The sequence below is a fragment of the Amyelois transitella genome, chromosome 26, assembly GCF_032362555.1.
Source record: "Amyelois transitella isolate CPQ chromosome 26, ilAmyTran1.1, whole genome shotgun sequence".
In the NCBI taxonomy this organism is placed as follows: Eukaryota; Metazoa; Arthropoda; class Insecta; order Lepidoptera; family Pyralidae; genus Amyelois; species Amyelois transitella.
The window spans coordinates 814,267-839,766 of NC_083529.1; the positions used below are offsets into that span (position 1 = coordinate 814,267).

Consider the following 25,500-nt stretch of genomic DNA (forward strand, 5'->3'; position numbering starts at 1 on the left):
TACTGTTTTAATCTCCCATACTACAAACGTAATTATTAAGCAATTTTTTGACGATTTTAATAAACGGGTAAAAACTTGATTTAAATTAAAATATTTAAGTAATAAACGGTACGGGACCCTTCGTGCGCAAATCCGACTCGCTCTTGGCCTGTGTTTACTTTGCTACCATACCAGATACTGAAGCTAAGCAAATAAAAATCAAAGATCATTACATAATCAAACCAAATGTTTGCGAAAGCATAAAATTTATTGGCAAAGTGTATAAATCTAACAGCATTATGGTGTTTTTATGTAAGCACCACTCATTGGCAGTAATAAGATATGAGATATGAATTCCCATAGGACATAACATGACACATCCATTAGCTGTATATCAACGGATAATGCCAAGTTTGTAAGGGCGGGTGTAGACGTGCGACTTTAGATTAAAAAAATTACTTTAAAACGTAACTATAATTTCGCCCGCGTGATAATTACAAAACTACTTAAGTGATATGTCTGTCTACGTACTTCATATAATATGTAGGTAGTGTTTCATAGGTATCGGTTGAGTGGTTTTGACGTATAAGACGGACAAACAAATACACTTTCACATTTGTATTATTAGCATGTATTCTGAAATGAAATTAATATGTAGACCATATTAAAACACCGATGTAACTGCAAAAACGTGAAAATACTAGATTAATAATTAAAAAAAAAAACAAAAAATAAAATAAAATAAAATCTTATATACGTATATAAGATTTAATTCTCGTTTCACAATATTTGTTCCCGTACTTCTCCGAAACGGCTTCACCGATTCTCATGAAATTTTGTGAGCATATTGAGTAGGTCTGAGAATGGGCCAACACCTATTTTTCATACCCCTTAGTGATAAGGGTTGTCCACACTTAACATTTTTTTAACTAGAAATTACTTAAAAATTATTTATACGGCAAAATAACGTTTTCCGGGACAGCTAGTACATACATTCAAGCTTTTTTCTGAGAGGGTTAGGCTAGTAATAAAATATAATTTATCTTTAAATAAAAAAAATATCCCTTTAATTATCAATATTTGACGACATATATTTTCAAGTAAAATGATTAAATTCTTCAACTAAATTTTACTTGCTCTTTTGCGATGTTAGTCTGTAGACTGCCTAACACGACCTCAATATTACGCCAATCGCATTCAAATATACGACTTTTATACAGCTCGATATTTTCATATGGACTTGTATATTTTTGTATTCAACTGTATTATATACATACTTAACTTACAGTTAATTTTTTTTTCATTGCACATTTTTTATTTTAGTTAACACAAATATTTAGTATCAATAATAATGTAAGTCATTTATTTATTTATACATACATACATACATAAAATCAGGCCTCTTTCCCGAAGGGGTAGGCAGAGACTACCTCTTTCCACTTGCCACGATTTCTGCATATTTCCTTCGCTTCATCCACATTCATAACTCTTCTCTCTTCATGCAAGCTCGGCGGTTATTTATTTATGTATTTATTTATATTTATTGGTTGGTGGGAATGAGACCTATTCAGTTAATAGAATTATAAAGCGTGATACAAAGTTTCAAATTCTACCGCAGTGTGATTTCCGGCACCTTAAAAAAAAAGTAAAAGACCTTAAAAAAGTAGAGGAAAGGACGGTCTACGGCGTGGACGTAGCGGACGTTCAATGCTGAGCATAGCCCTCCCCAGCACCAATAGAAAAAAGAATAGGACCACTCTATCTCTTTCAGTGGATGTCGTAAAAGGCTACTAAAAGAAAGGCATTTAGGTACTTGGGATTCTTCTTTTAGGCGATGGGCTAGCAACCTGTCACTATTTTAATCTCAATTCCATCATAAAGCCAAACAGCTGAACGTGGCCATTCAGTCTTTTCAAGACTGTTGGCTCTGTCTACCCCGCAAGGGATATAGACGTGATTATATGTATGTATGTAAAAAAAAAAAACCTTTTGAATAAAACACGTAAAGATGAGAGTGAAAAAGAAAGATGTCCTCAGTAGATAGTTTATTCTTTAAAATGTTTCCTCAGTAATCCCATCCTGTCTCGGTGAGTGGATCTTTGTCCGAGAAGATTCGCTGACTTTTAGGTATCGTATGTATACGAAACATCGTACGTGTAGAGATAGGAAATGTGTACAAAAACTATTCAGAACATTACATATAATTACGTCTATATCCCATGCGAGGCAGGCACAGCCAACGGACTGAAAGGCCACATTCAGCTGTTTGGCTTAATGATAGAATTGAGATTCAAATAGTGACAGGTTGCTAGCCCATCGTTTAAAAAGGGGAATCCCAAGTATATAGGCCAAAAAAAGTATTAAATGATACATGTTTCTGTCTCGAAGCCTCGAAGTAAGTTCGAGACTTGAGTTACGAGATACTAACTCAACGATACTACATCTATTCTATATCTTCTTCTATACATATAATAAAATTGTAGAAAAGTGCTGTCTGTACATTGAAAATAAAAATAAAAAAAATAGCAGGGGTTATTGTTATGTCGATGTCGAACCCAAAAATGTAATTAACTTTTTTTTTGTCTGTTTGTCTGTTTATCTGTTTGTCTGTTCACGCTAATCTCAGAAACGGCTGATCCGAGATGGATGCGGTTTTCACGAATATATTGTGGTATGCTTCAGTTATGCTTTAGTGTTTGTTTCATGTCAATCGGTTCATAAATAAAAAAGTCATGTCAAATTAAAGAATCACATCGAACACTATTCTATGCTTATACATAGGCACCATTAATTTTATAATAAATACTCACATAGATAAACATCCAAGACCCAGGCCAATCAGAAAAAGTTCGTTTCTCATCATGCCCTGACCGGGATTCGAACCCGGGACCTCCGGTGCCACAGACAAGCGTACTACCGCTGCGCCACAGAGGCCGTTAAGATCTTCCCTTTGGTGGCGGTCGAGCCAAATGATCGCTGCTACGGATCTTTCTCTCCACACCCTCGCTATTTTGTCGTTTTAGGCACACGTCGGGTGAAAAGGCCCGTAAATGTGGAACGACATTGATGTACCTACTTAGTTCCGTTGCTTTGATTCCGGATATTTATCTTTGTACGCCTTTTTTATCTTTTCTTTTTCAATTCGAGTGTACGCAATCTAAGCGCCATCTTTTATGTTTCAGTGAGTAACGGTGACGGAAATTTACTCGTATTTATTGAGACTTTTTCGGTTTTATGTAGCTTGATTTCAGAAGCCGTGTGGTTCCTGACACCAATAGTAAAAAGAACAGGACCACTCCATCATTTATCTGTGGATGTCGTAAAAGACGACTAAGGGATACGCTTATATTCGCTTTTTAGATTAGCTTAGGTATTAGGGATAACTTAGGATTCTTCTGCGCGATGCGTTAAAACCTGTCACGATTTGAATCTGAGTTCAATAATAAAGCCATTTAGCTGAACGTGACGTTACAGTTTTTTCTAAGACTATATGTCTACCCCGCAAGGTATACGGACGTAACTATATGTATGCAACATGCCAAAGTGAACAGAATCCTAAGCGGACTTACAGAATCGGATAGAATACCCGGAGACTCCAAATCCATCGTTTCAAAGTTGCCAAGTGCTTGCCGAGTTTGTAAGTTGCGGAGTTACGAACTTTTAGAATAAATTCCGATACCTTCAACAATAAGAAGGTTATGTTCTTCCTCCTGGCTTTAGTCCCGGTTGCATCCTCAACTCTCTGGAGAGGAGCCCGGGGTATGCCTTTGACCATGGATCTTGAATTGGGTGAGACAGGTTTTAACAACAACTTTTAATTTTAAGGGTACTTACATACATAGGTACATATGATCACGTCTATATGCCTAGCGGGGTAGAAAGAGCCACCAGTCCTGAAAAGACTGATAGGCCACGCTCAGCTGTTTGGCTTTGTGATAGAATTGAGATTCAAATAGTGACAGGTTGCTAGCCCATCGCCTAAAAGAGGAATCCCAAGTTTATAAGCCTACCCCTTAGTCGCCTTTTAGGACATCCGTGGGAAAGAGATGGAGTGGATTCTTTTTTGTAATGGTGCCGGGAACCACACGGCAATTTTAAGGGTTCCGTACCTAAAAGGTAAAAACGGGACCCTATTACTAAACCTCCGCTATCTGTCTGTCCGTCCATCTGTCGACAGGCTGTATCTCATAAACCGTGATAGCTGGAAAGCTGAAATTTTCACAAATTATGTATTTCTTTTGCCGCTATAACAACGTGTTATTTTTTTTTCATACATCCAGTTGCCTGAAAGGGCAGGTTTCCTCACGATATTTTCCTTTACTGAAAAAATTATCTAGTTTCATTCAAAGTAAAAATTAAATGCCGTAAAAGGCGACAAAGAGAACTCAGAAAGGGCTTCATTGAGTGCACTAGAAACGAAAACGTATATTATTCAGATAATTTAACCACTAAGTCACTGACGTAAGTAAGCTTATTGGATTGCCTAAAAAAGAATAAGACCACTCCATCTTTTCTTCCACTCTCCATGGATGTCGTAAAAGGCGGCTAAGGGGTAGGCTAGTATATTTGGGATTCTTCTTTAAGGCGATGGGCTAGCAACCTGTCACTATTTGAATCTCAATTCTATCATTAAGCTAAACAGCTTAACGTGACCTTTCAGTCTTTTGAAGACTGTTGACTCTGTCTACCCGGCAAGGGATATAGAATAGACGTGATTATATGTTACGCATTATGTTGTTTTTGTATGCCTACTCAAACCAATTAGATCATTATATGACAGTATCAGATCTAACGATCGTTGATAAAAGTGAACAACACGCAAATATAAAAGCTTTTTACTTATCTTTTATAATACCTGATAACCAAAACAAGTACTCATTAATGATGGTTATTTACTATGTGTCATATAAACGTACTCGTATGTAAGTCCTTAAGCCGCTATTAGACTTATTGATATTAAGACTTTCTTAGTCTTAAATCGAATTAAAAAAAATGCCGGCCAGGGCATGATGAGAAACGAACTTTCTCTGATTCAAATTCAAATTCAAATTTTCAAATTCAAAATTTTTATTCGTTATTATAGGATACTATATATCGCTTAATAATTGTCGTATGGTTTCACAACATTGGTTGACGTCAAATAAATTACTTAAAAACTAAGTTTACTGCCACTTCCAAGGCGTCAGTGCAGAAGAAGCGGTAACAAACTGCACTGCAGCATTTTCTTCAACAACGTCAACTTCACAATATTAAATTATACTTAGAATAGAATAGAATAGATTAGCTTGGGTCTTAGATGTTTCTCTATAAAAGTATTTATTATAACTATAGTATCGTTGAGTTAGTATCTCGTAACACAAGTCTCGAACTTACTTCGAGGCTAACTCAATCTGTGTTATTTGTCCCGTATAAATTTATTTATATTGTTTATAATAATGTATGAGAAATTATTTTTAGTCCCCTCGCATTTTCTACGCAAACGGGTAGACAGGGCCCATAAAATACAGTTTTTATAATGTCACTATGGCAACTTACGGAGTGCAATAAAATATATAGTCATACTATCCGCCGCCCGCGACTTACTATCTATATTCTACACAAATTTTAACTTATGCCGTGTGGATCCAAAAAAGAATAGGACCACTCCGTCTCTTTCCAATGGATGTCGTAAAAGGCGACTAAGGGATAGGCATACAAACTTGGGATTCTTTTTTAGGCGATGGGTTAGCAACCTGTCACTATTTGAATCTCAATTCTATCATTAAGCCAAATAGCTGAACGTGGCCATTCAGTAATTTCAAGTCTGTTGACTCTGTCTACCCCGCAAGGGATATAGACGTGACCATACATATGTATGTATTTTAACTTATCATGTTTTTTTTCCAAAATCAATATTCAATATAAGTACATATAATAAAACAGTAAAAAGAAATTGTGTGTAGGTACACTGAGTATCTATATCTTCAAAAAAATAATTTGAGCCTTTCAGCTCGACCGGATGAGCATTTTCTTTTGGCGAAAAAAAAAAATGGAAGATCTGGATCATGTGATGTAGAAGCCAAAGGCACCAGCTACACTGTAATATGCACCGAAATTTGTGTAAATGTAATAACCTTCGTATTTCCAATAACAAGAAAACGGAGTCGCAAGCAACAACTAGTCTAACCTATATTTTTACAAAGTTTCATCATAATATGTTTATTAGTTTAATAAACAGACACATCCGTACTTCGAATCTGAATTCCATTATTTAGCCAGCTAAATTTGGCCTTTCAGTCTTTACAAGACTGTTAGCTCTGTCTACCTCACAAGGTATATAGACGTGATTAAATGTATGTATGTATGTAGATGAACATCCATTTTCCAATTGAATTTTTATTTTTCACATTTACAAATAACGCTTAGGAACAACTAAAAAAACTTTGTCCTTTAGTCGTAAATGGTAATTTACGTGTATAAAGTATATTTGCCTTGTTGTTAGTTTATCGAACGCCCTCATTTCGCCCCGGCTGGCTGCTTGAATATTTTATTACTTGGAAAATCAATGGCGATTACACTATCAGTGCGGATAAAGATGGGTTCACACTGGGAAGTGCGGATAAAGATGGGTTCACACTAGGAAGTGCGGAGACAAATGGGGTCACATTAGGAAGTGCCGGTAAAGATGGGTTCACACTGGGAAGTGCGGATAAAGATGGGGTCACACAAGGAAGTGCGGGTAAAGATGGGTTCACACTAGGAAGTGCGGATAAAGATGGGTTCACACTGGGAAGTGCGGATAAAGATGGGTTCACACTGGGAAGTGCCGGTAAAGATGGGTTCACACTAGGAAGTGCGGATAAAGATGGGTTCACACTGGGAAGTGCGGATAAAGATGGGTTCACACTGGGAAGTGCCGGTAAAGATGGGTTCACACTAGGAAGTGCGGATAAAGATGGGTTCACACTGGGAAGTGCGGATAAAGATGGGTTCACACTGGGAAGTGCCGGTAAAGATGGGTTCACACTAGGAAGTGCGGATAAAGATGGGTTCACACTGGGAAGTGCGGATAAAGATGGGTTCACACTGGGAAGTGCCGGTAAAGATGGGTTCACACTGGGAAGTGCGGATAAAGATGGGGTCACACAAGGAAGTGCGGGTAAAGATGGGTTCACACTAGGAAGTGCGGATAAAGATGGGTTCACACTGGGAAGTGCGGATAAAGATGGGTTCACACTGGGAAGTGCGGATAAAGATGGGTTCACACCAGGAAGTGCGGATAAAGATGGGTTCACACTAGGAAGTGCGGAGAAAGATTGGTTCACACTAGGAAGTGCGGAGAAAGATGGGGTCACACCAGGAAGTGCGGAGAAAGATGGGTTCACACTAGGAAGTGCGGAGAAAGATGGGTTCACACTAGGAAGTGCGGAGAAAGATGGGGTCACACTAGGAAGTGCGGAGAAAGATGGGGTCACACTATCAGTGCGGATAAAGATGGGTTCACACTAGGAAGTGCGGAGAAAGATTGGTTCACACTAGGAAGTGCGGAGAAAGATTGGTTCACACTAGGAAGTGCGGAGAAAGATGGGGTCACACCAGGAAGTGCGGAGAAAGATGGGTTCACACTAGGAAGTGCGGAGAAAGATGGGTTCACACTAGGAAGTGCGGAGAAAGATGGGTTCACACTGGGAAGTGCGGAGAAAGATTGGTTCACACTAGGAAGTGCGGAGAAAGATGGGTTCACACTAGGAAGTGCGGAGAAAGATGGGTTCACACTAGGAAGTGCGGAGAAAGATTGGTTCACACTAGGAAGTGCGGAGAAAGATTGGTTCACACTAGGAAGTGCGGAGAAAGATGGGGTCACACCAGGAAGTGCGGAGAAAGATGGGTTCACACTAGGAAGTGCGGAGAAAGATGGGTTCACACTAGGAAGTGCGGAGAAAGATGGGGTCACACTAGGAAGTGCGGAGAAAGATGGGGTCACACTAGGAAGTGCGGAGAAAGAAGGGGTCACACTAAGAAGTGCGGATAAAGATGGGTTCACACTAAGAAGTGCGGAGAAAGATGGGGTCACACCAGGAAGTGCGGAGAAAGATGGGTTCACACTGGGAAGTGCGGATAAAGATGGGTTCACACTAAGAAGTGCGGATAAAGATGGGTTCACACCAGGATATTTGGTTACATACATTAATATAATAACGTCTTTTTTCCCTTGTGAGGAAGACTTAGCCAACAGTCTCGTAAAGAATTATTGGCCACGTTCGGCTGTTTGGCTTAATAATAGAATTGTGATTCAAATAGTGACAGGTTGCTAGCCCATCGCCTAGGAGAAGGATCCCAGGTTTATAAGCCTAACCCTTAGTCGTCTTTTATGACGAAAATTGGAAAGGGATGAAGTAAATTAATATAAATTTTGAATATTTTTGCACTCGATGTATCTCGTGCTTATCTCGAATCACAAGCGGACATGTGAATATTGATTTAATAATTACGTTTAATATTTCATTTATATCATCATAACGTAACAAACTATCATTAATATTTGATGATGTCATTTTGTAATGATTTGTGTTGTACGGCTGTTATCAAAGGTTATGAATCTTCTATTAGACTTTTGAAGTATAGGCCTTGACTTTCATTACTTTCAAGTTTACGAAAAAGCAGTTTTATTATTTTATACCGTTCGCGTGACAGCAATAATTTCGTTTATTTCCGTTCCCGTGGAAATCAGCGATCTGTTTTCAACTAGGCAGAGATGTAGTCTCTGCTTACCCCGCCGGGACAAAGGCGTGTTTAATTTATTTGTTTAATTATTTATGTATTTTTTCAACTAATTTTGAATAGGTTCACCTAGAGATTAAGGATTTCTGTCTTCTTCGTCCTGGTTACATCCTCACCACTCTGGAGACGAGCCCGGGGTAAGCCCTTCACCTTCAGATCCTGGATTGGGTGAGTCAGGTTTTTACACGAAGCGACTCCCATCTGGCCTCCGCAACCTTTGCAGGGAAACCTGACACGTATTGGATTAGACTACGCATCCAGTTGCCTGAATGTGCAAGTTTCCTCACGATGATTTCCCTCACCATAACAGCATCGGTTAGTATTCAAACTAATCTACATAATTTTGAAAAAAACCATCGGTACATGGCCGTGGTGGTATTCGAACCTGTGCCTCACGCACTTTAACCGGACACCTTACCTTCTCGACCACCGACGCTCAGTCAAACACATGACATTATGACTCTTCCATGTTAACTATAAAATGCATCAAAAAGTTGATTTAGTCACTATGAAAGAGTCGGAGATTAAGAGAGATATTTATCTTACATGACGAATTTTGCAAATAATAGTAAATAGTATCTATAACCGGGAATTGAACTGGGAACGGTACACATTAAAAAATACATACATACATACATACAATCACGTCTATATCCCTAGCGGGGTAGACAGAGCCACCAGTCTTGAAAATACTGATAGGCCACGCTCAGCTGAAAAATGTATCTTATAAAGTTGAATTCAGGTCAGAAACACGTACAAAACTCTGCAGATTTTCTGTTAAATCCTAAAGAAAGTCGAAACAATTAATTGGAAAAAGGTAGATGACTTTTCTTTACCGTCGTACAAAGATGGCTCCATTCTTAGAACGGTGGACTTTACGCTCTGTTTGTCTTGAGTACTGTGCAATTTGAACTAAAGTATAATAATATTTATTCTTACTTTTAGAGACGTAGAAAAAAAGGCGGACTGAGTTTTACTATACGGCAAAATGAATTCAATTTTATTTTCTTTTTTTTTCTTTATGTTTCTCAACACAAACTTAAATCGAAATATTTATAGAAAAGTGAATTATAACTATACAAAGTAAGTTTGTGAGAGACTGGTGTCTGAACTAAACAAGGCTTGTAGGTATATTATGAAGCACGAATTGTATGCCGGGCCCACTATATATATTCACGACTCACGCACACACTCAAACCAATAGTGTGACAGTCGGCCGCCATACGTCACATACATACATACATATAGTCACGTCTATATCTCTTGCGGGGTGGACAGAGCCAACAGTCTGATAGGCCAAGTTCAGCTTTTAGGCTCGATGATAGAATTGAGATTCAAATAGTGACAGGTTGCTAGTCCATCGCCTAAAAGAAGACACCCATGTTTTTAAGCCTATCCCTTAGTCGCCTTTTACGACATCCATGGGAACGAGTTGGAGTGGTCCTATTCTTTTTTTTACATTGGTGCCGGAAACCACACGGCACGGCCATACGTCACGGATTATATAATATGTTGTCACTTACACATGCGTACAACGCCGTCATTACGATGCTTCACTTTTTATCAAGCCACATTCCGTCCGCCTTTTTTTCTACGTCTACGCTCACTTTACTCCAAACTCGAACTTACTTAGTGGCTAGCTCAATAACAGCTAAATTCGGCCTCTGTGGCGCAGCGGTAGTGCGCTTGTCTGTGTCACCGGAGGTCCCGGGTTCGAATCCCGGCCAGAGTATGATGAGAAACGAACTTTCTCTGATTGGCCTTGGGTCTTGGATGTTTATCTATATACCTATAAGTATTTATTATAAAATGTAGTATCGTTGAGTTAGTATCTCGTAACACAAGTCTCGAACTTACTTCGAGGCTAACTCAATTTGTGTAATTTGTCTCGTATATAATAAGTATTTATTTATTTATTTATTCTTTATTGTAACAATTTCAATTTGTAAAGTACAATAGGCGGACTTAATGCTAATAGCATTATCTATATATTATTTATATTTATATTAAAACAAAAAAATTGAGATTGTTGGCTCTGTCTACCCTATAAGAGATAAAGCCGTGATTATATATATAATTAAGACTGTCGCACTCACGTCTCTAAAGAAATCTTTTCACACATTTCATTTGAGAATAATAAAAGGGAATGTTGTAATATGATTCGAGAAAATTGAAACTCAATTTTTCTTTCAGTACAATGGAACGCTGGGCAATATTGAGTTAATTACATTAATTAAAACCACGTTTAGAAAGAAATATTAATTTCTTTGATGTTAGTATTTTTTTTGTAACAATCTTCTAAAGAAATACTTATAACAAATCATATATATACATACATACTTATAGTCACTTGTATATCACTTGCGGGGTAGACAGAGCCATCAGTCTCGGAAAGACTAAAATGCAACGGCAAACTGTTTGGCTTAATGATAGAATCGAGATTCGAATAGTGACAGGTTGCTAGCCGATCGCCTACAAGAGGAGTCTCAAGTTCATAAGCCTATCCTTTAGTCGCATTTAACAACATCCGCGGTAAAGTAACGAAGTGCTTCCTCCATTCAAAAGTGCTGGCAACCACACGGCAGAACATAAACAATAATAATATTTACGAATACCTGTTATTTTGCTCGGTATGGTTTGAAAAATAACATATATTTGTCACGCGCGATATCTGTTACTGTCATCTGATATCGCGTATTGAAAACGAAACAAATTGAACTTCGGGGAAACTGAAGCTCGGTTAGTTTTGGGACAGTTCAACGAACTTTTTGAATGCTGAATGGATTTTGCAGCAGTACAAATATTTTTTATTACTGACCAGGCAAATGTTATACGAGTTTAAACTTGCGCGTGCCGTGTGGTTCCCGGCACCGATATAGAAAAGAATAGGACCACTCCATCCATATAAGTATTTATTATAAAATAAAGTATCGTTGAGTTAGCATCTCGTTACACAAGTCTCGAACTTACTTCGAGGTTAACTCAATCAGCGTAATTTGTCCCGTATATATTTATTTATTATCTCTTTCCCATGGATGTCGTAAAATGCGACTAAGGGATAAGCTTACAAACTCCACTATTTGAATCTCAATTCTATCATTAAGCCAAATAGCTGGACAAGGCCTTTCAGTCTTTTCAAGTCTTTTCTGTCTAACCCACAAGGGATATAGACGTGACCGTATGTATGTAGGTATGTATTTGTGTTTAAACTTGCGCGTTGCATTATCTGTCAATCCATTATAATCACGTCTGTATCCTTTACTGGAGTGGAGATGAGATAGAGTGATCCTATTCTTTTTATATTTGCGCCGAGAACCACACGGTCTAAATGTTTATGTCAAAATCAATCTGCAAAATGGATTACTGATAGCCAATTTGGCGTAATAGCATCCCGCCGTCGTTAAGCCGTGTCAGTCACAGAATTTGATAACAGATGGCGTTAGTTGGCGTCGCTCCAAGCATTGATTACGCTTATCCGAGCTTAAACAATGCTTAACAGATATTTATTGTTTGCATTTAATAGACCAAAATGGTTTAGAATTTAGTTTGTCTATTGTTCTTTTGTTGGATGTTAGAATTTTTTTTACTATACTAGATGTTGTACAAAACTCCGTTTGCGTGTTATTGGAAATACGAAGGTTAAGGTTATTAAATTTACTCAAATTCACCAAAATGAATTTCAACTTAAATTTGGTATTACATACGATATAATTTGGATTAACAAAAAATCCTTTAAATATAAGTATAATAGTATTGATAATATCAAGTAAAAAAAGGCATAAGAGCTATACAACAAAAAAAGTTTCATTCAAATCCGTTCATTAGTTCCGGAGATTAGCGTGTACAAAAAAACATACAAACAGACAGACTTTTTTTTCATTCTCGGTTACTATTTTTATTTAAATATTTATATAATAAATTTATTTATAAAAATATATCTATTTATTATACATACATACATGTAAAAAGAATATATTTATTATACATACATACATACATGTATGTATGTATAATTTTTTTTTTTTATATAAACTCAATGAACCAAAAAAAAATTACTCTATTCATTTTGGTACATGTTAAATGTGTATAGACCCATGGGGATCATTTAGGAGGCTTTCATGGGGCCGAGCCTTACATGAAGACGGCCTTTGGTACTTTTTGTTCAATTAAAAATCAAAATTTATATTCATTATTTCATTCCGGTAAAAACTACAGTTCCCGTGGAATTTGAGAAAAACCAGTTAATTTTTTTTAAGATGGCGCAAAATTCGCACGTTTAAGTGACAGTAGATTTGTTATTTTTGTATGTTCGTTAAATTTGTTGCTTTTTGTGTTGTGCAGTGAATTCGTCGCATTTTGTAGGTGGCGCTAAAATCGCGCGGGCGAATCTGCGGGTAAAAGCTACTAATATCATAAAACTTAAACGTAAGCTGAAACCAATTATTTAAGACATTTCATAGCGATAAAATGACTAATGATCCCCCCCACAAAAACACTCTCCTTTGACACTGTGGCTGAACCGAAAATGATAAATCACGTCAATTCAATAGACTGAATAAATAATGAACGTTGGCGCATGATTAATGGAAATCAGTGCGACTGTGCAATTTACCTTAGTTCTAGGGAGAAAGTAAGTGCTTAGTGATAAGCGGTAGCGATTTTATTTTTATTTTTTATTGGTATACGGACAAATCGTGCTTAATAGGTTTCTTATTGCAGAAGTAAGTTTGACACTTGCTTAAGGAATATACAAAACTCATAATATGCAATCACGTCCATATCCCTTGCGGGGTAGACAGAGCCAACAATCATCATTAAACTCAAAGGCCATGCTCAGCCGTTTGGCATAATGATAGAATTGAGATTCAAACAGTGACAGGTTGCTAGCCCATCGCCTAAAAGGGAAATCTCAAGTATATTAGCCCATCCTACCTATATTGGTAACTACTACCTAGTAACCTACCTATATTAGTAAATAAAATATTATATATTTTTATTATTTAAATTTTGGTAAAAGTCAACTAATCACAACAATGTATTCTCTCGTCCATTCTAAGTTTGGATAATTGTAAAGTTTTTAAGTAATTTATTTGACGTCAACCAATGTTACAGCATCGGTTAGTATTCAAACTAATATAACTTGGAGAATAGTCATTCGTACCAGATCGAGGTGGAATATGAACCTGTGCTTTTCTGCGCATCACCCATTTAACCACCTTAACAATTCGACCTACCGCGCTCTCAATTTAAAATTTGTCACCTTTTGTAGATGGCACCAAATTCACGCGGGTGTAGCTGCGTGCAAAAAACTAGTGTAATTGAAAGTGAGTTTTTATAATGTAAAATATAACTAATTTTGTTCTATAAAAAAAATTAAATTTATTTTATTTTTAAACATAATTTAAATATCCCGCCAGATTCACAGTGCCATCAATGTCTGTTATCAGGTCATTCCAGACGGCGTTAGATCACAGAGGGCAGGTAAAAATAAACCGCTCCGCCTATATAATGAAATCGCACCTTTATATCCTTGTTAGAGACGTCTAGTGTTGCCAGTCACGATCCTACCATAAAACAGGCTAAAGAAAACTGACAGGCAGTTTCTGCGGCCCACAAATTTCTAAAGTATACGCCAATATTATTCCGATTAATAAATAATGCGAAAGTAACTATGTCTGTCTGCTTGTTGCGCTTTCATGCCTAAAGCACTGACCCGATTTTGATGAAATTTGGTATAGAAATAGAGTTGAGTCTGAGAGAGAACATAAGTTAATAAACGTATATCAAATTTAATTGGCGCCGTGTAGTTCTCGGCACAGATAGATAAATAAAAAAAGAACCACTGCTTCTATTTCGCATGGATGTCGTAAAAAGTGACTAAAGGATAGGCTTACTTGGGATTTTTCTTTTAGCCGATGGGCTAGCAACCTGTCACTGAATCTCAATTCTATCATTAAGCCAAACAGCTGAACGTGGTCTATCACACTTTTAGAGACTTTCAGTTCTGTCTACCCTTCAAGGGAAATAGACGTGTATAATGTATGTTTAATTTAAATACCTGTTTATTTACTAGCGCCTGTGTCGGGAATGTAGCAAACAGTCACTCCTGCGCATACCAATCGTTCGCTTTTCTAATTCTTATGCGCGGAGACGCGACGCTAACGCTCATGTTTAATAAATAATCAAATTTCGTAATTTATGACTTGACAAGTAGTGGCTTAGCCAAGTTTTGTGTAGGTAGTTTTACATATATACAAACATATAATCAATTCTATATCCCTTGCGGGGTAGACAGAGCCAACAGTATTGAAAATACTAATAGGCCACGTTCAGCTGTTTTGCTTAATGATAAAATTGGGATTCAAATAGTGACAGGTTGTTAGCCCATCGCCTAAAATAAGAATCTCAAGTTTGTAAGCCTATCCTTTAGTCGCCTTTTACGACATCCACGGAAAAGATATAGGGTGGTCCTATTATAGAGAGCCAAAACTTAAAAATTAAAAAAAGAATTATGTATATAGACATAATAAAGTTCATAAAATTATTTGAACAAATAAAATACATAAGTTTTGATATTGTATGTTTGTAAATACTTTATTGTACATAACAATTTTTTTAATACTTCACAAAAATAACATTAATAAGATAAGATTTTATGAGAATCTTGGTTGTATCGCGGCCGTGCATAAAAGTATTGTTTATTCAAACTGTCTAGACAGTTGCTAAACTGTCTACTAATCGCATTGAATTTATTACAGGCGCCAGTCGATGTACAGAGTACAGTCACGACTAATAATTTAGCGAGCGATTATATATGTACCAATGACCAGAACGAACGTACGCACAGTCGAATACATACATATAATCACGTCTATATCCCTTGCGGGGTAGACAGAGCCTTGAAAAGACTATCTAATAGGCCACGTTCCCCTTATTTTTGCAATGAAGTCACAGGAAAGATTTAAAACAATTTGTATGTTTCTTGTTAGATTACCATTCAAAATGGCAATGCTGCCAGCCTTCTGGGCACACACCCGCAAGTTGATGTTATGCGGGTACTGTATAATTTGTAAATTTAATATTAGTTTTGTATATGTAGTTTTAGTTCGTTTAGGTACAGAGACAGCAGTCTTGAAAGTCTGTCAATCAATTTATATCATGACTATCATCATCGCCTTTTACGACATCCATGGCATTGAGACAGAGTGGTCCTATTTTTTTCTTTTAGAATTTGAACCTTACAAAGGTTCAAATTCTAAAAGATTCATGCTTTATAATTGTACTAGAGGCCGCCCGCGACTTCGTCCGCGTGGAATCAATCCCGCGGGAACTCCGGGATAAAAAGTAGCCTATATGTTATTCCGTGTCTTCAACTACCTACAAACCAAATTTCATCGTAATAGGTTCAGTAGTTTTTGCGTGAAAGAGTAACAAACATTCATATTGACATCCTGACATACAAACTTTCGCATATATAATACTCGTATTAGAAGGATAGGCCACGTGCAACTGTTAGACTTAATGTTGGAATTGAGATTTATATAGTGACAGGTCGCAAGCTCACCTCCATATTATTGATGGCACTCAAAATTATGTCAACCTATACCTTACAACATACATACATACGTACATATGGTCACGCCTACATCCCTTGCGGGGTAGACAGAGCCAATAGTCTTGAAAAGACTGAATGGCCACGTTCAGCTATTTGGCTTAATGATAGAATTGAGATTCAAATAGTGACAGGTTGCCAGCCCATCGCCTTAAAAACAATCCCAAGTTTGGAAGCATATCCCTTAGTCGCCTCTTACGACATCCACGGGAAAGAGATGGAGTGGTCCTATTCTTTTTTGTTTTGGTGCCGGGAACCACACGGCACGGTACCTTACAAAAATAGATAAATAATTAGTACCTATTTACCTCAACACATCCCATAATGACTGACCTGACCTGACCTCAAGATGGCGTCCACTTGACCCGTTATAAACAAACACAATAGCTAATAATCCGTAACAAACATGTGACAATACCATGATCACGATCCAACCTTAAGCCCTTAAGAGGTCTTTACACTAGGTACATACATACATACATAAAATCACGCCTCTTACCCGGAGGGGTAGGCAGAGACTACCTCTTTCCACTTGCCACGATCTCTGCATATTTCCTTCGCTTCATCCACATTCATAACTTACTTCATGCAAGCTCGGCGGTAGCTACACTAGGTACTCTAAGTAAATCAATAAATATGTCGTGTGGTTCCCGGCACCAATTGGAAAAAGAATAGAATCAAACCCACACCATCTCATTCTCTCTCTTCATCAATAGAAAAAAGAATAAGACCACTCTATCTCTTTCCCATGGTTGTCGTGAAAGGCGACTAAGGGAATGGCTTATAAACTTGAGATCCTTCTTTTATGCGACATGCGAGCAACCTGTTTTTTTATTGCTACCGGGAACCACACGGCACACATTTTTTCTATACATATGTATACAAATTTTTGATTGGTCTTCACGACAAGACCAATAAAAAGATTTACAAAGACGGACACACAAATACATTCTCACATTTATAATATCAGTACATACATAGATACATATATATGGTAATGTCTATATCCCTTGCGGGGTAAACAGAGCCAATAGTCTTGAAAACACTGATAAGCCACGTTCAGCTATTTGACTTAATGATAGAATTGAGATTCAAATAGTGACAGGTTGCTAGCCCGTCGTCTAGTAAAAGAATCCCAAGTTTGTAAGCCTATCCCTTAGTCGCCTTTTACGACATCCATGGGAAAGAGATGGAGTGGTCCTTTTCTTTTTTGTATTGGTGCCGGGAACCACACGGCACAACACAATATTAGTACGGCAGGTAGAAAAAGGTTTTAAGTCTGTCATAAACATATTTCAGCATCTTGATTAACTAAAAGTTAAATAAAATTGAAAAAATTTTACAAAGTTGTGTGAACGGTCCCCTATGATAAGTTTGAAGTGAGGGCAGCTTAATTTAGCGGCCACTTGACGGGTCAACGGGTTCAGTTCCCAGTTCTATTATATCGGAGTTCAACTATAATAAGATTTGGTATCACGTATTGAAGTCAAGAAGTGAAATTGCTTTAGAGAATTTTTGTGGTCACGATTTTCTTTCTGAGAATAGCTATTTTGGTGAAAAACCAAAAGTCGGTCAGTATCTGCTTTTATATATACACTAGCTGTGCCCGCAACTTCGTCCGCGTGGAATAGTTATTTTGGGCATCATTGAAGCCCTCAAGGATGAATAATTTTCCTCGTTTTTTTTCCACATTTTCCATTACTTCTTCGCTCTAAAAAGTTGCAGCGTGATGTTATATAGCCTTAAGCCTACCTCGATAAATGGCCTATTCAACACAAAAAGAATTTTTCAATTTGAATCCGTAGTTCCTGAGATTAGCGCGTTCAAACAACAAACAAACAAACTCTTCAGCTTTATAATATTAGTATAGATAAAATATAGACAAATAAATAAATATATAAATAATTCATATTTATATACATTGTATTGGTGCCGTGTGGTTCCCGGCACCAATACAAAAAAGGAATTGGACCACTCCATCTCTTTCCCATGGATGTCGTAAAAGGCGACTAAGGGATAGGCTTATAAACATGGGATTCTTTGCTGTTTGGCTTAATGATAGAAGTGAGGATGCAACCGGGACTAAAGCCAGGAGGAAGAAGAAGATATTATAAATTATTTCTCCCAATATGCAACGAACTTTGAACTAACCCATACAGCTTACAACACGGCGCTTTATAAGCTTTGTCTGCCGGAAGTTCCATACTGCCTACTTCCGCCCATTTCCCGCCATTGTGCTGGTAAATATGGATTTACCGGGAAGTTTGGCAAATTTATTGTACAGTCAGCAAAATTATAGTCCAACAGATTTGTATGCCGGCCATTAGATTTTGAATTGTATGTAAATTTTAGAATTGAATTTAAGTTAGATGATGTGCCGTGTGGCTCCCGGCACCAATACAAAAAAGAATAGGACCACTCCATCTCTTTCCCATGGATGTCGTACAAGGCGACTAAGGGATAGGTTAACAATCTTGGGGTTCTTTTTTAGGCGATGGGCTAGCAACCTGTCACTATTTGAAACTCAATTTATCATTCCAAATTTTTGAAACTCAAATTTCATTCAAGCCTATCCCTAAGTCGCCTTTTACGACATCCATGGGAACAAGATGGAGTGGTCCTATTCTTTTCTTTATTAGTGCCGGGAACCACACGGCACAGTCGATACATACATACATACATACATATTGTCACGTCTATATCCCTTGCGGGGTAGACAGAGCCAACAGTCTTGAAAAGACTGAATGGCCACGTTCAGCTATTTGGCTTTATGATAGAATTGAGATTCAAATAGTGACAGGTTGCTAGCCCATCGCCTAAAAAAAGAATCCCAATTTTGTAAGCCTATCCCTTAGTCGCCTTTTACGACATCCATGGGAAAGAGATGGAGTGGTCCTATTCTTTTTTTCGTTGGTGCCGGGAACCACACGGCACAGTCGATAAGGGATTAAAATGTGATTATACGAAGAATCTTAAAGTCCACGCGTTGAAACCATTAAAAGCGCATTGCAACGGTATTAACTAAGAAAAATGCATTAAAATAAATCAGTACACCCACTTCTTGTCGATTTATCGTTGTGTTTGTCTGCAGCCGGGAACTATCAGCCGATCTACCAATTAAATTGAGAGGGGCAACGAGATCGATAGACTTAAAATGTATGTAGACACGGCTAATGGTTATTTTTTAGAAGATGGTTTTTTTAGGCTTATAAACTTGGGATTCTTTTTTTAGGCGATGGGCTGGCAATCTGTCACTATGTGAATCTCAATTCTATCATTATGCCAAAGAGCTGAATGTGGCATATCAGTCTTTTTAAAACTATTGGCTCTGTCTACCCCGCAAGGGATATAGACGTGACTCTATCTATGTATGTAGGTTTTATCAAAATTTCAAGTTGAAATTGTTAATTATTTTGTTGTAAATATTAAAATCACGACTATCTCCCGGTGGGGTTGGCAGAGACTACATCTTTCCACTTGCCACGATCCCTGCATATCCTTACGTTATTTCCTTTTATTGTTCTTACATGTAGGTATTTGGAAGACAGAAAATAATGTAAAGAGATGCGAATACAAAAAATATACTCAACAAATATTTTAGACATTTTATTTCGCTTGAAACCTGAACGTTTTAAATTAGTTTCATTAGCATCTCTAAAAACGGGCATGAGAAGTTAAATCGTTTGAAATTCGTGTTGTAATCAAATTGACCTACATCTAACTTGTTTCAGTCAACAGTCTTGACAAGACTAAAAGGCAACGTATAGCTATATAGCTTAATGGTAGAACTGAGATTCAAATAGTGACAGGTTTGAAAAAAAAAGATTCCAATTTTATAAGCCATTCCCTTGATGGTCTTTTACAATCTGCCAGGAAGTGAAGCAGTTGTCGTACGCTGTGTTTTTCTTCACGTAGTGACGTGTGGTTCCCAGCACTTTTAAATAGGACTAAACTAAATAGGACATCTCTTTCCCATGGAAGTCGTAATAGGAACACATATATATCTTTACTATAATACTATAAAGCTGAAGAGTTTGTTTGAATGCGCTAATCTCAGGAACTACTGGTTCAAATTGGAAAATTCTTTTTGTGTTGAAAAGACTATTTATCGAGGAAGGCTTAAGGCTATATAACATCACGCTGCAACTATTAGGAGCGAAGGAATAAAGGAAAATGTAAACTGAAAAAAAAAACGGGGTAAATTACTCATCCTTGAGGTCTTCAATGATGCCCAAAATAACCATCCCACGCGGACAAAATCGCGGGCACAGCTAGTCAGATATATACATCAGACACATATGTATATATCAGATATATATATGTGTTCCTATAACGACTTCCATGGGAAAGAGATGTAGTCCGATTTTAAAGAACCGAGAACCGCACGTCACAAAAAATTGAATAGTTTGAAAATCGAGTTGAAAATCGAATAACTTGACCTACATCTAACTAGTCACTTCCACAAATTCGGACTTTATTTAATTCTTTTGAGGTCAGCATTATCGTCAAACCACTGGCGTTCTGCCAGAAAATATTTTCAACTAGGGATGTCAAAGATACGAAATTTCGGATAAGGATTGGAAACGGATATATCAATTATTATTATTATACTGAATACGGATATATTCAATAATTTCTACTTATTACAGTGAGTTTCGGAAAATTTTGTATTCGAATAGATTTTTAAGAAATTAGCCAAACAAACAGCTGAATGTGGCCTTTCAGTTTTTGAAGACGTATGTATATATGTATGTATGTTTTAAGGAATCACAAAAATAAAATACATAATATTCGTATATAGAAATTATATAATTTAATAGTGCCGTCGCTGCATCGGGTTCCCGGCACCAATATAAGAAAGAATAGGACCAATCCATCTCTTTCCCATGTATGTCGTTAAAGACGACTAATAGATAGGCTTATAAACTTTGGATTCCCCTTTCAGGCGATGGGCTCACTATTTTATCATCAAGCCATACAATTGACGTGGTCATTCATTATTTATTTATATATATACACTGTGGCACTGTCCGTTATACGTGATAACATGTATGTAATTTGTTATATCGGATATCCGATAGTTTCAGAAACGGCTGCATCCCTATTTTTAACCGTAACCACACAAACCCTGTTTATTTCAAGTTAGTTCACAGAATATAACGACAATGGACAGAGATTTCTTTTAAAGAGCGAATTGGAGTTTTAGAAATGGAAAGTTTTATTGTTGTATGAAGAGTATTATAGTTACCTTTCGTGGTACCGATTTAGTTTCTCTTAAGTTGATACATACCTACATATAATAACGGTTATATCCCTTGCGGGGTAGACAGAGCCAAACAGTCTTGAAAATACTGATAGGCCATGATCAGCTGTTCGGCTTACTGGTTCATATAAAGTGACAGGTTGCAAGACTTTCGCCTGAAAGAATTCCACATTTATAAGCATATCCCTTAGTCGCCTTTTACGATATCAATAGGAAAAAGAGGATGAGTGTATATCTATTTAAATTTAACTTATATATCTTTATAATCAGGAACATAAATTATCATAGAAATAAAATCTTGCCACTTCTAAACTTACATCAACTCTTCCGATCGTAGATCAATAATAACAATTGGAGTCTCTAATTAAAATAGATGGGCCATTTCCATAGCTAAAGAGATTTTGTATGTTCACATTAAATGATTTAAGTTCATATAAAATTTATACAAACATGATCCAGATTTATACCGAGAGAGTGCCGTGTGATCACTGGCATTAACATTATCTATTACGGGGTAGACAGTGCCAACAGTCCCGAAAAGACTCAACTGCCGGGAACCACACGGCTTCCCTTGTAATTGTTTAAAATTAACTTTTTCTAATTAGTCATAGTGTTATTTATAGATCAAGCGACTCGACGCGGCTTCGCAGGAGTAGCATTTATAGATAAAAACCTTTCTCAGAAACCCCTTGTACCAATATTTCAAACAGTAACTAAACTCGTCCACAATTTACCGAGATTAGCGCATACATATATACAGATAGAGAAAATAGGACAGGACTTGAAATAAAAAAATATACAAACAAAAAATTGTTTTCATCACACTTACAAATAAAGATGAAAGAAATAATTTCCATTTTAATAACCAATGAGCGGTTAAATATTGATGCGCCAAGTAGAACACAATATCTGTTACGATAAAAAAAATAAACCTAGTTATTATGATAGCGGTTTTAATTCATAAGAGATAGCGATTTATTTAGCTATAAACTGGTTATCTCAAATTCTGGTCCATTAGCGATGACTACAAAAATCTATAATGCCCTACCTTACTCTACGAAATGTACTTTTGACCGATAAATGCTACTATACATTGAACGAGTTTTTAAACGATAGAAATATTGACATTTGAATTATTTTTTATTATTATATATCATTTTATCAATTAAATACATGTTATAAATTATATTTATTTTTAATTACGTATATAGGCATTATCTCCTTCAATTGTTATATTCAACATAATAGACGACATAAACCTGCCCGCCGTTCCATATTATTTGTAAAATCGCGATGCCCAACAGGTTTCATATTGTACCTATTTATAAGCAGTAACTGTCATTCAACTGATACACTTTATGATATGCAAAAAGGATTTTGAATATGATTATGTAAATAAATTTTTGGTCTGTAAGTACGCTGTGATTTAACTGTAGTCAATATTTGTCAACCAAAATGTTAGTTAAAAAAAATATAGTCTCCTATATGGAATTAGTATGCAATATGATTCTGCACTTCTTTGGCGCAGCACTTATGACAGAGCCTTTGCGCGGCAACGTCACATGTACCACCCGTACGTCCATATACGTTTGGTAAAAAGGTTCGACTGGCAGAGAATGCCTTGTGAAAATCGTAAAATTATGAAAATCTATAAAGTTAAAATAAAAAAAAGTCAGAGTTTGATACATATGAACATATATTCTACATACTTGAAGGTCACAAATACTTTGTACCTAAATTTGAACGAACTTTATTGTTTGTCTCTGACATGTCAAGACGAAATAATCATTTTCAATGTGATTTTTATTTCGTATTTATATTTCCAGGATCTAGACAAGATATAGAAACCAATACGAGGAATGTCGTTATCTAGAATTACACAATAGGTATTAATTACGGTTTCCATTAAGACATATTAATTGCTTCATATCATTAGACCCAAGAAGAGAAGTGACTTATGTTAACAAGAGAAATAATTGGCATAAAATATGTAGGAATACTATTTTATTTTGTATCTGTTTTTATGTATTTTATTCTACGTAGACGAAAGAAAATATATATCACACGTCTTTATCTATTACGGAGCAGACAGAGCCAACAGGTTGAAAAATGCCAAGTCATTTTTAAATACTCATCGCTGTCGCTTATAGTTCGCACCACCGTTAACCCTAATACATCATTCGAAAAATTTAAATTCCCTTAATTGATTACTGTCCACGTTGACATACGGGTATTAATTTAAAAAAAATATTTAAGGACACACGCTGAGTTTGATAATCGATCGCTTGACTGGACTAATCACTAAGCTCGTCTAAACCAACTTGCAGTGATGCAAGTTTCAATATTTTGTCAGAAATAAAACTACAACGTGATTTTAAACGGCCTCTGCGGCGCAGCGGTAGTACGCTTGTCGATGACATCGGAGGTCCCGGGTTCGAATCCCGGCCAGGGCCATGTTGAGAAAAGAACTTTTTTCTGATTGGCCTGGGTCTTGGATGTTTATCTATATAAGTATTTATTATAAAATATAGTATCGTTGGGTTAGTATCTCGTAACACAAGTCTCGAACTCACTTCGAGGCTAACTCAATCAGTGAAATTTGTCCCGTATTTTTTTTTGGAAGACAATTTCGAAGATATTGTGACCTCGTACCACCTTTGGACTACTACAGCGCTGATCAAGAGTTAAGTAGCTCGCTACCTTCAGGCGGCTACTTGCTGGATCTCGTGACTATAGATAAACTCACACCCAATAAAATCACTAATGTGCATGGATAGTGCCGTGTGGATCCCGGCACCGATAGAAAAAAGAATAGGACCACTCCATCTCTTTCCAACGGATGTCGTAAAAGGCGACTAAGGGATAGGCTTACAAACTTGGGATTACTTTTTTAAGCGATGGGCTAGCAACCTGTCACTATTTGAATCTCAATTCTATATTAAAGCCAAATAGCTGAACTTGGCCTATAAGTCTTGACAAGACTTTTGGCTCTGTCTACACCGCAAGGGATATAGACGTGATTATATGTATGTATGTATGTGTATGGATGCAACTGGGAAAGCGCAAAGATTAGAGAGAGAGAACCTAAACGCGGCCTATCAGCCTCTTCAAGACTGTTGGCTCTGTCTACCCTGTAAGGGATATAGACGTGACGTTATATGTATGTATTGATTTATGAACTGAACTGTAAAAAATGAAATATATTCACTCTTTTAACAACTTAATTATCTCGAAACTCAAAAATCATAACTCAATCGGGCTTTAAAAATACGTCATAAAATTTTTACAATATTTTTAATAATTTACGATAGGTACTGTGTTTTAATCGATTTTCAACTTTGCTTCAAGCAGATAAGGTCGTTAATGGGTTTAATATTGAAAACATATTAACAGTACTTTTATTTTATGCTACCAGTTTTACAGCATATTATTTTAAAAATTAAAATCGGTGTTAATTATTCGAACAATACATTCATATTAAGAGCACTTATTTTAAACGGTTAATAAATAAAGAGTTTAAAATTTTCGAATGACAAAACAAACGAGATTAAAACAGTGACAGGTTGGTAGCCCATCGCCTAAAAAATAATCCCAAGTTTGTAAGCCTATCGTTTAGTCGCCTTTTACGACATTAAGATTAAAAGTAGCTAAATATGTATAACCTAATAGTTAAACCACACAGTTGAAAATGGCCTTCAATTGTCAAATAGTGACAGGTCGCTAGCCTATCGCCTATAAGAGGAATCCAAAGTTTATTAGCCTATCTCTTAGCGACAGCCATGGAGAGACGGAGAGAGAGATGGAGTTGTTTTTTTATATTGGTCCCGAGAACCACACGGCACTACACACACCTAAAATAACAATAAAGTAATTATTAAATTGGAGC

At 36.7% G+C, this 25,500-nt stretch overlaps 2 protein-coding genes across 2 annotated transcripts in view; one reads left to right on the forward strand and one right to left on the reverse strand.

Annotated features, from left to right (window-relative positions):
* The window catches only part of LOC106131721 (protein madd-4), a 319,633-nt gene that overhangs the window by 114,396 nt on the left and 179,737 nt on the right, over window positions 1-25,500 (reverse strand). The gene's annotated exons all lie outside the window — the stretch shown is intronic.
* Window positions 3,753-23,458, forward strand: LOC106131722 (uncharacterized PPE family protein PPE21). The gene is made up of 4 exons (XM_060951710.1): window positions 3,753-3,768; window positions 6,461-7,411; window positions 7,468-8,135; window positions 23,441-23,458. The coding sequence occupies exons 1-4, from the start codon at window positions 3,753-3,755 to the stop codon at window positions 23,456-23,458; spliced, it is 1,653 nt and encodes a 550-aa protein (XP_060807693.1).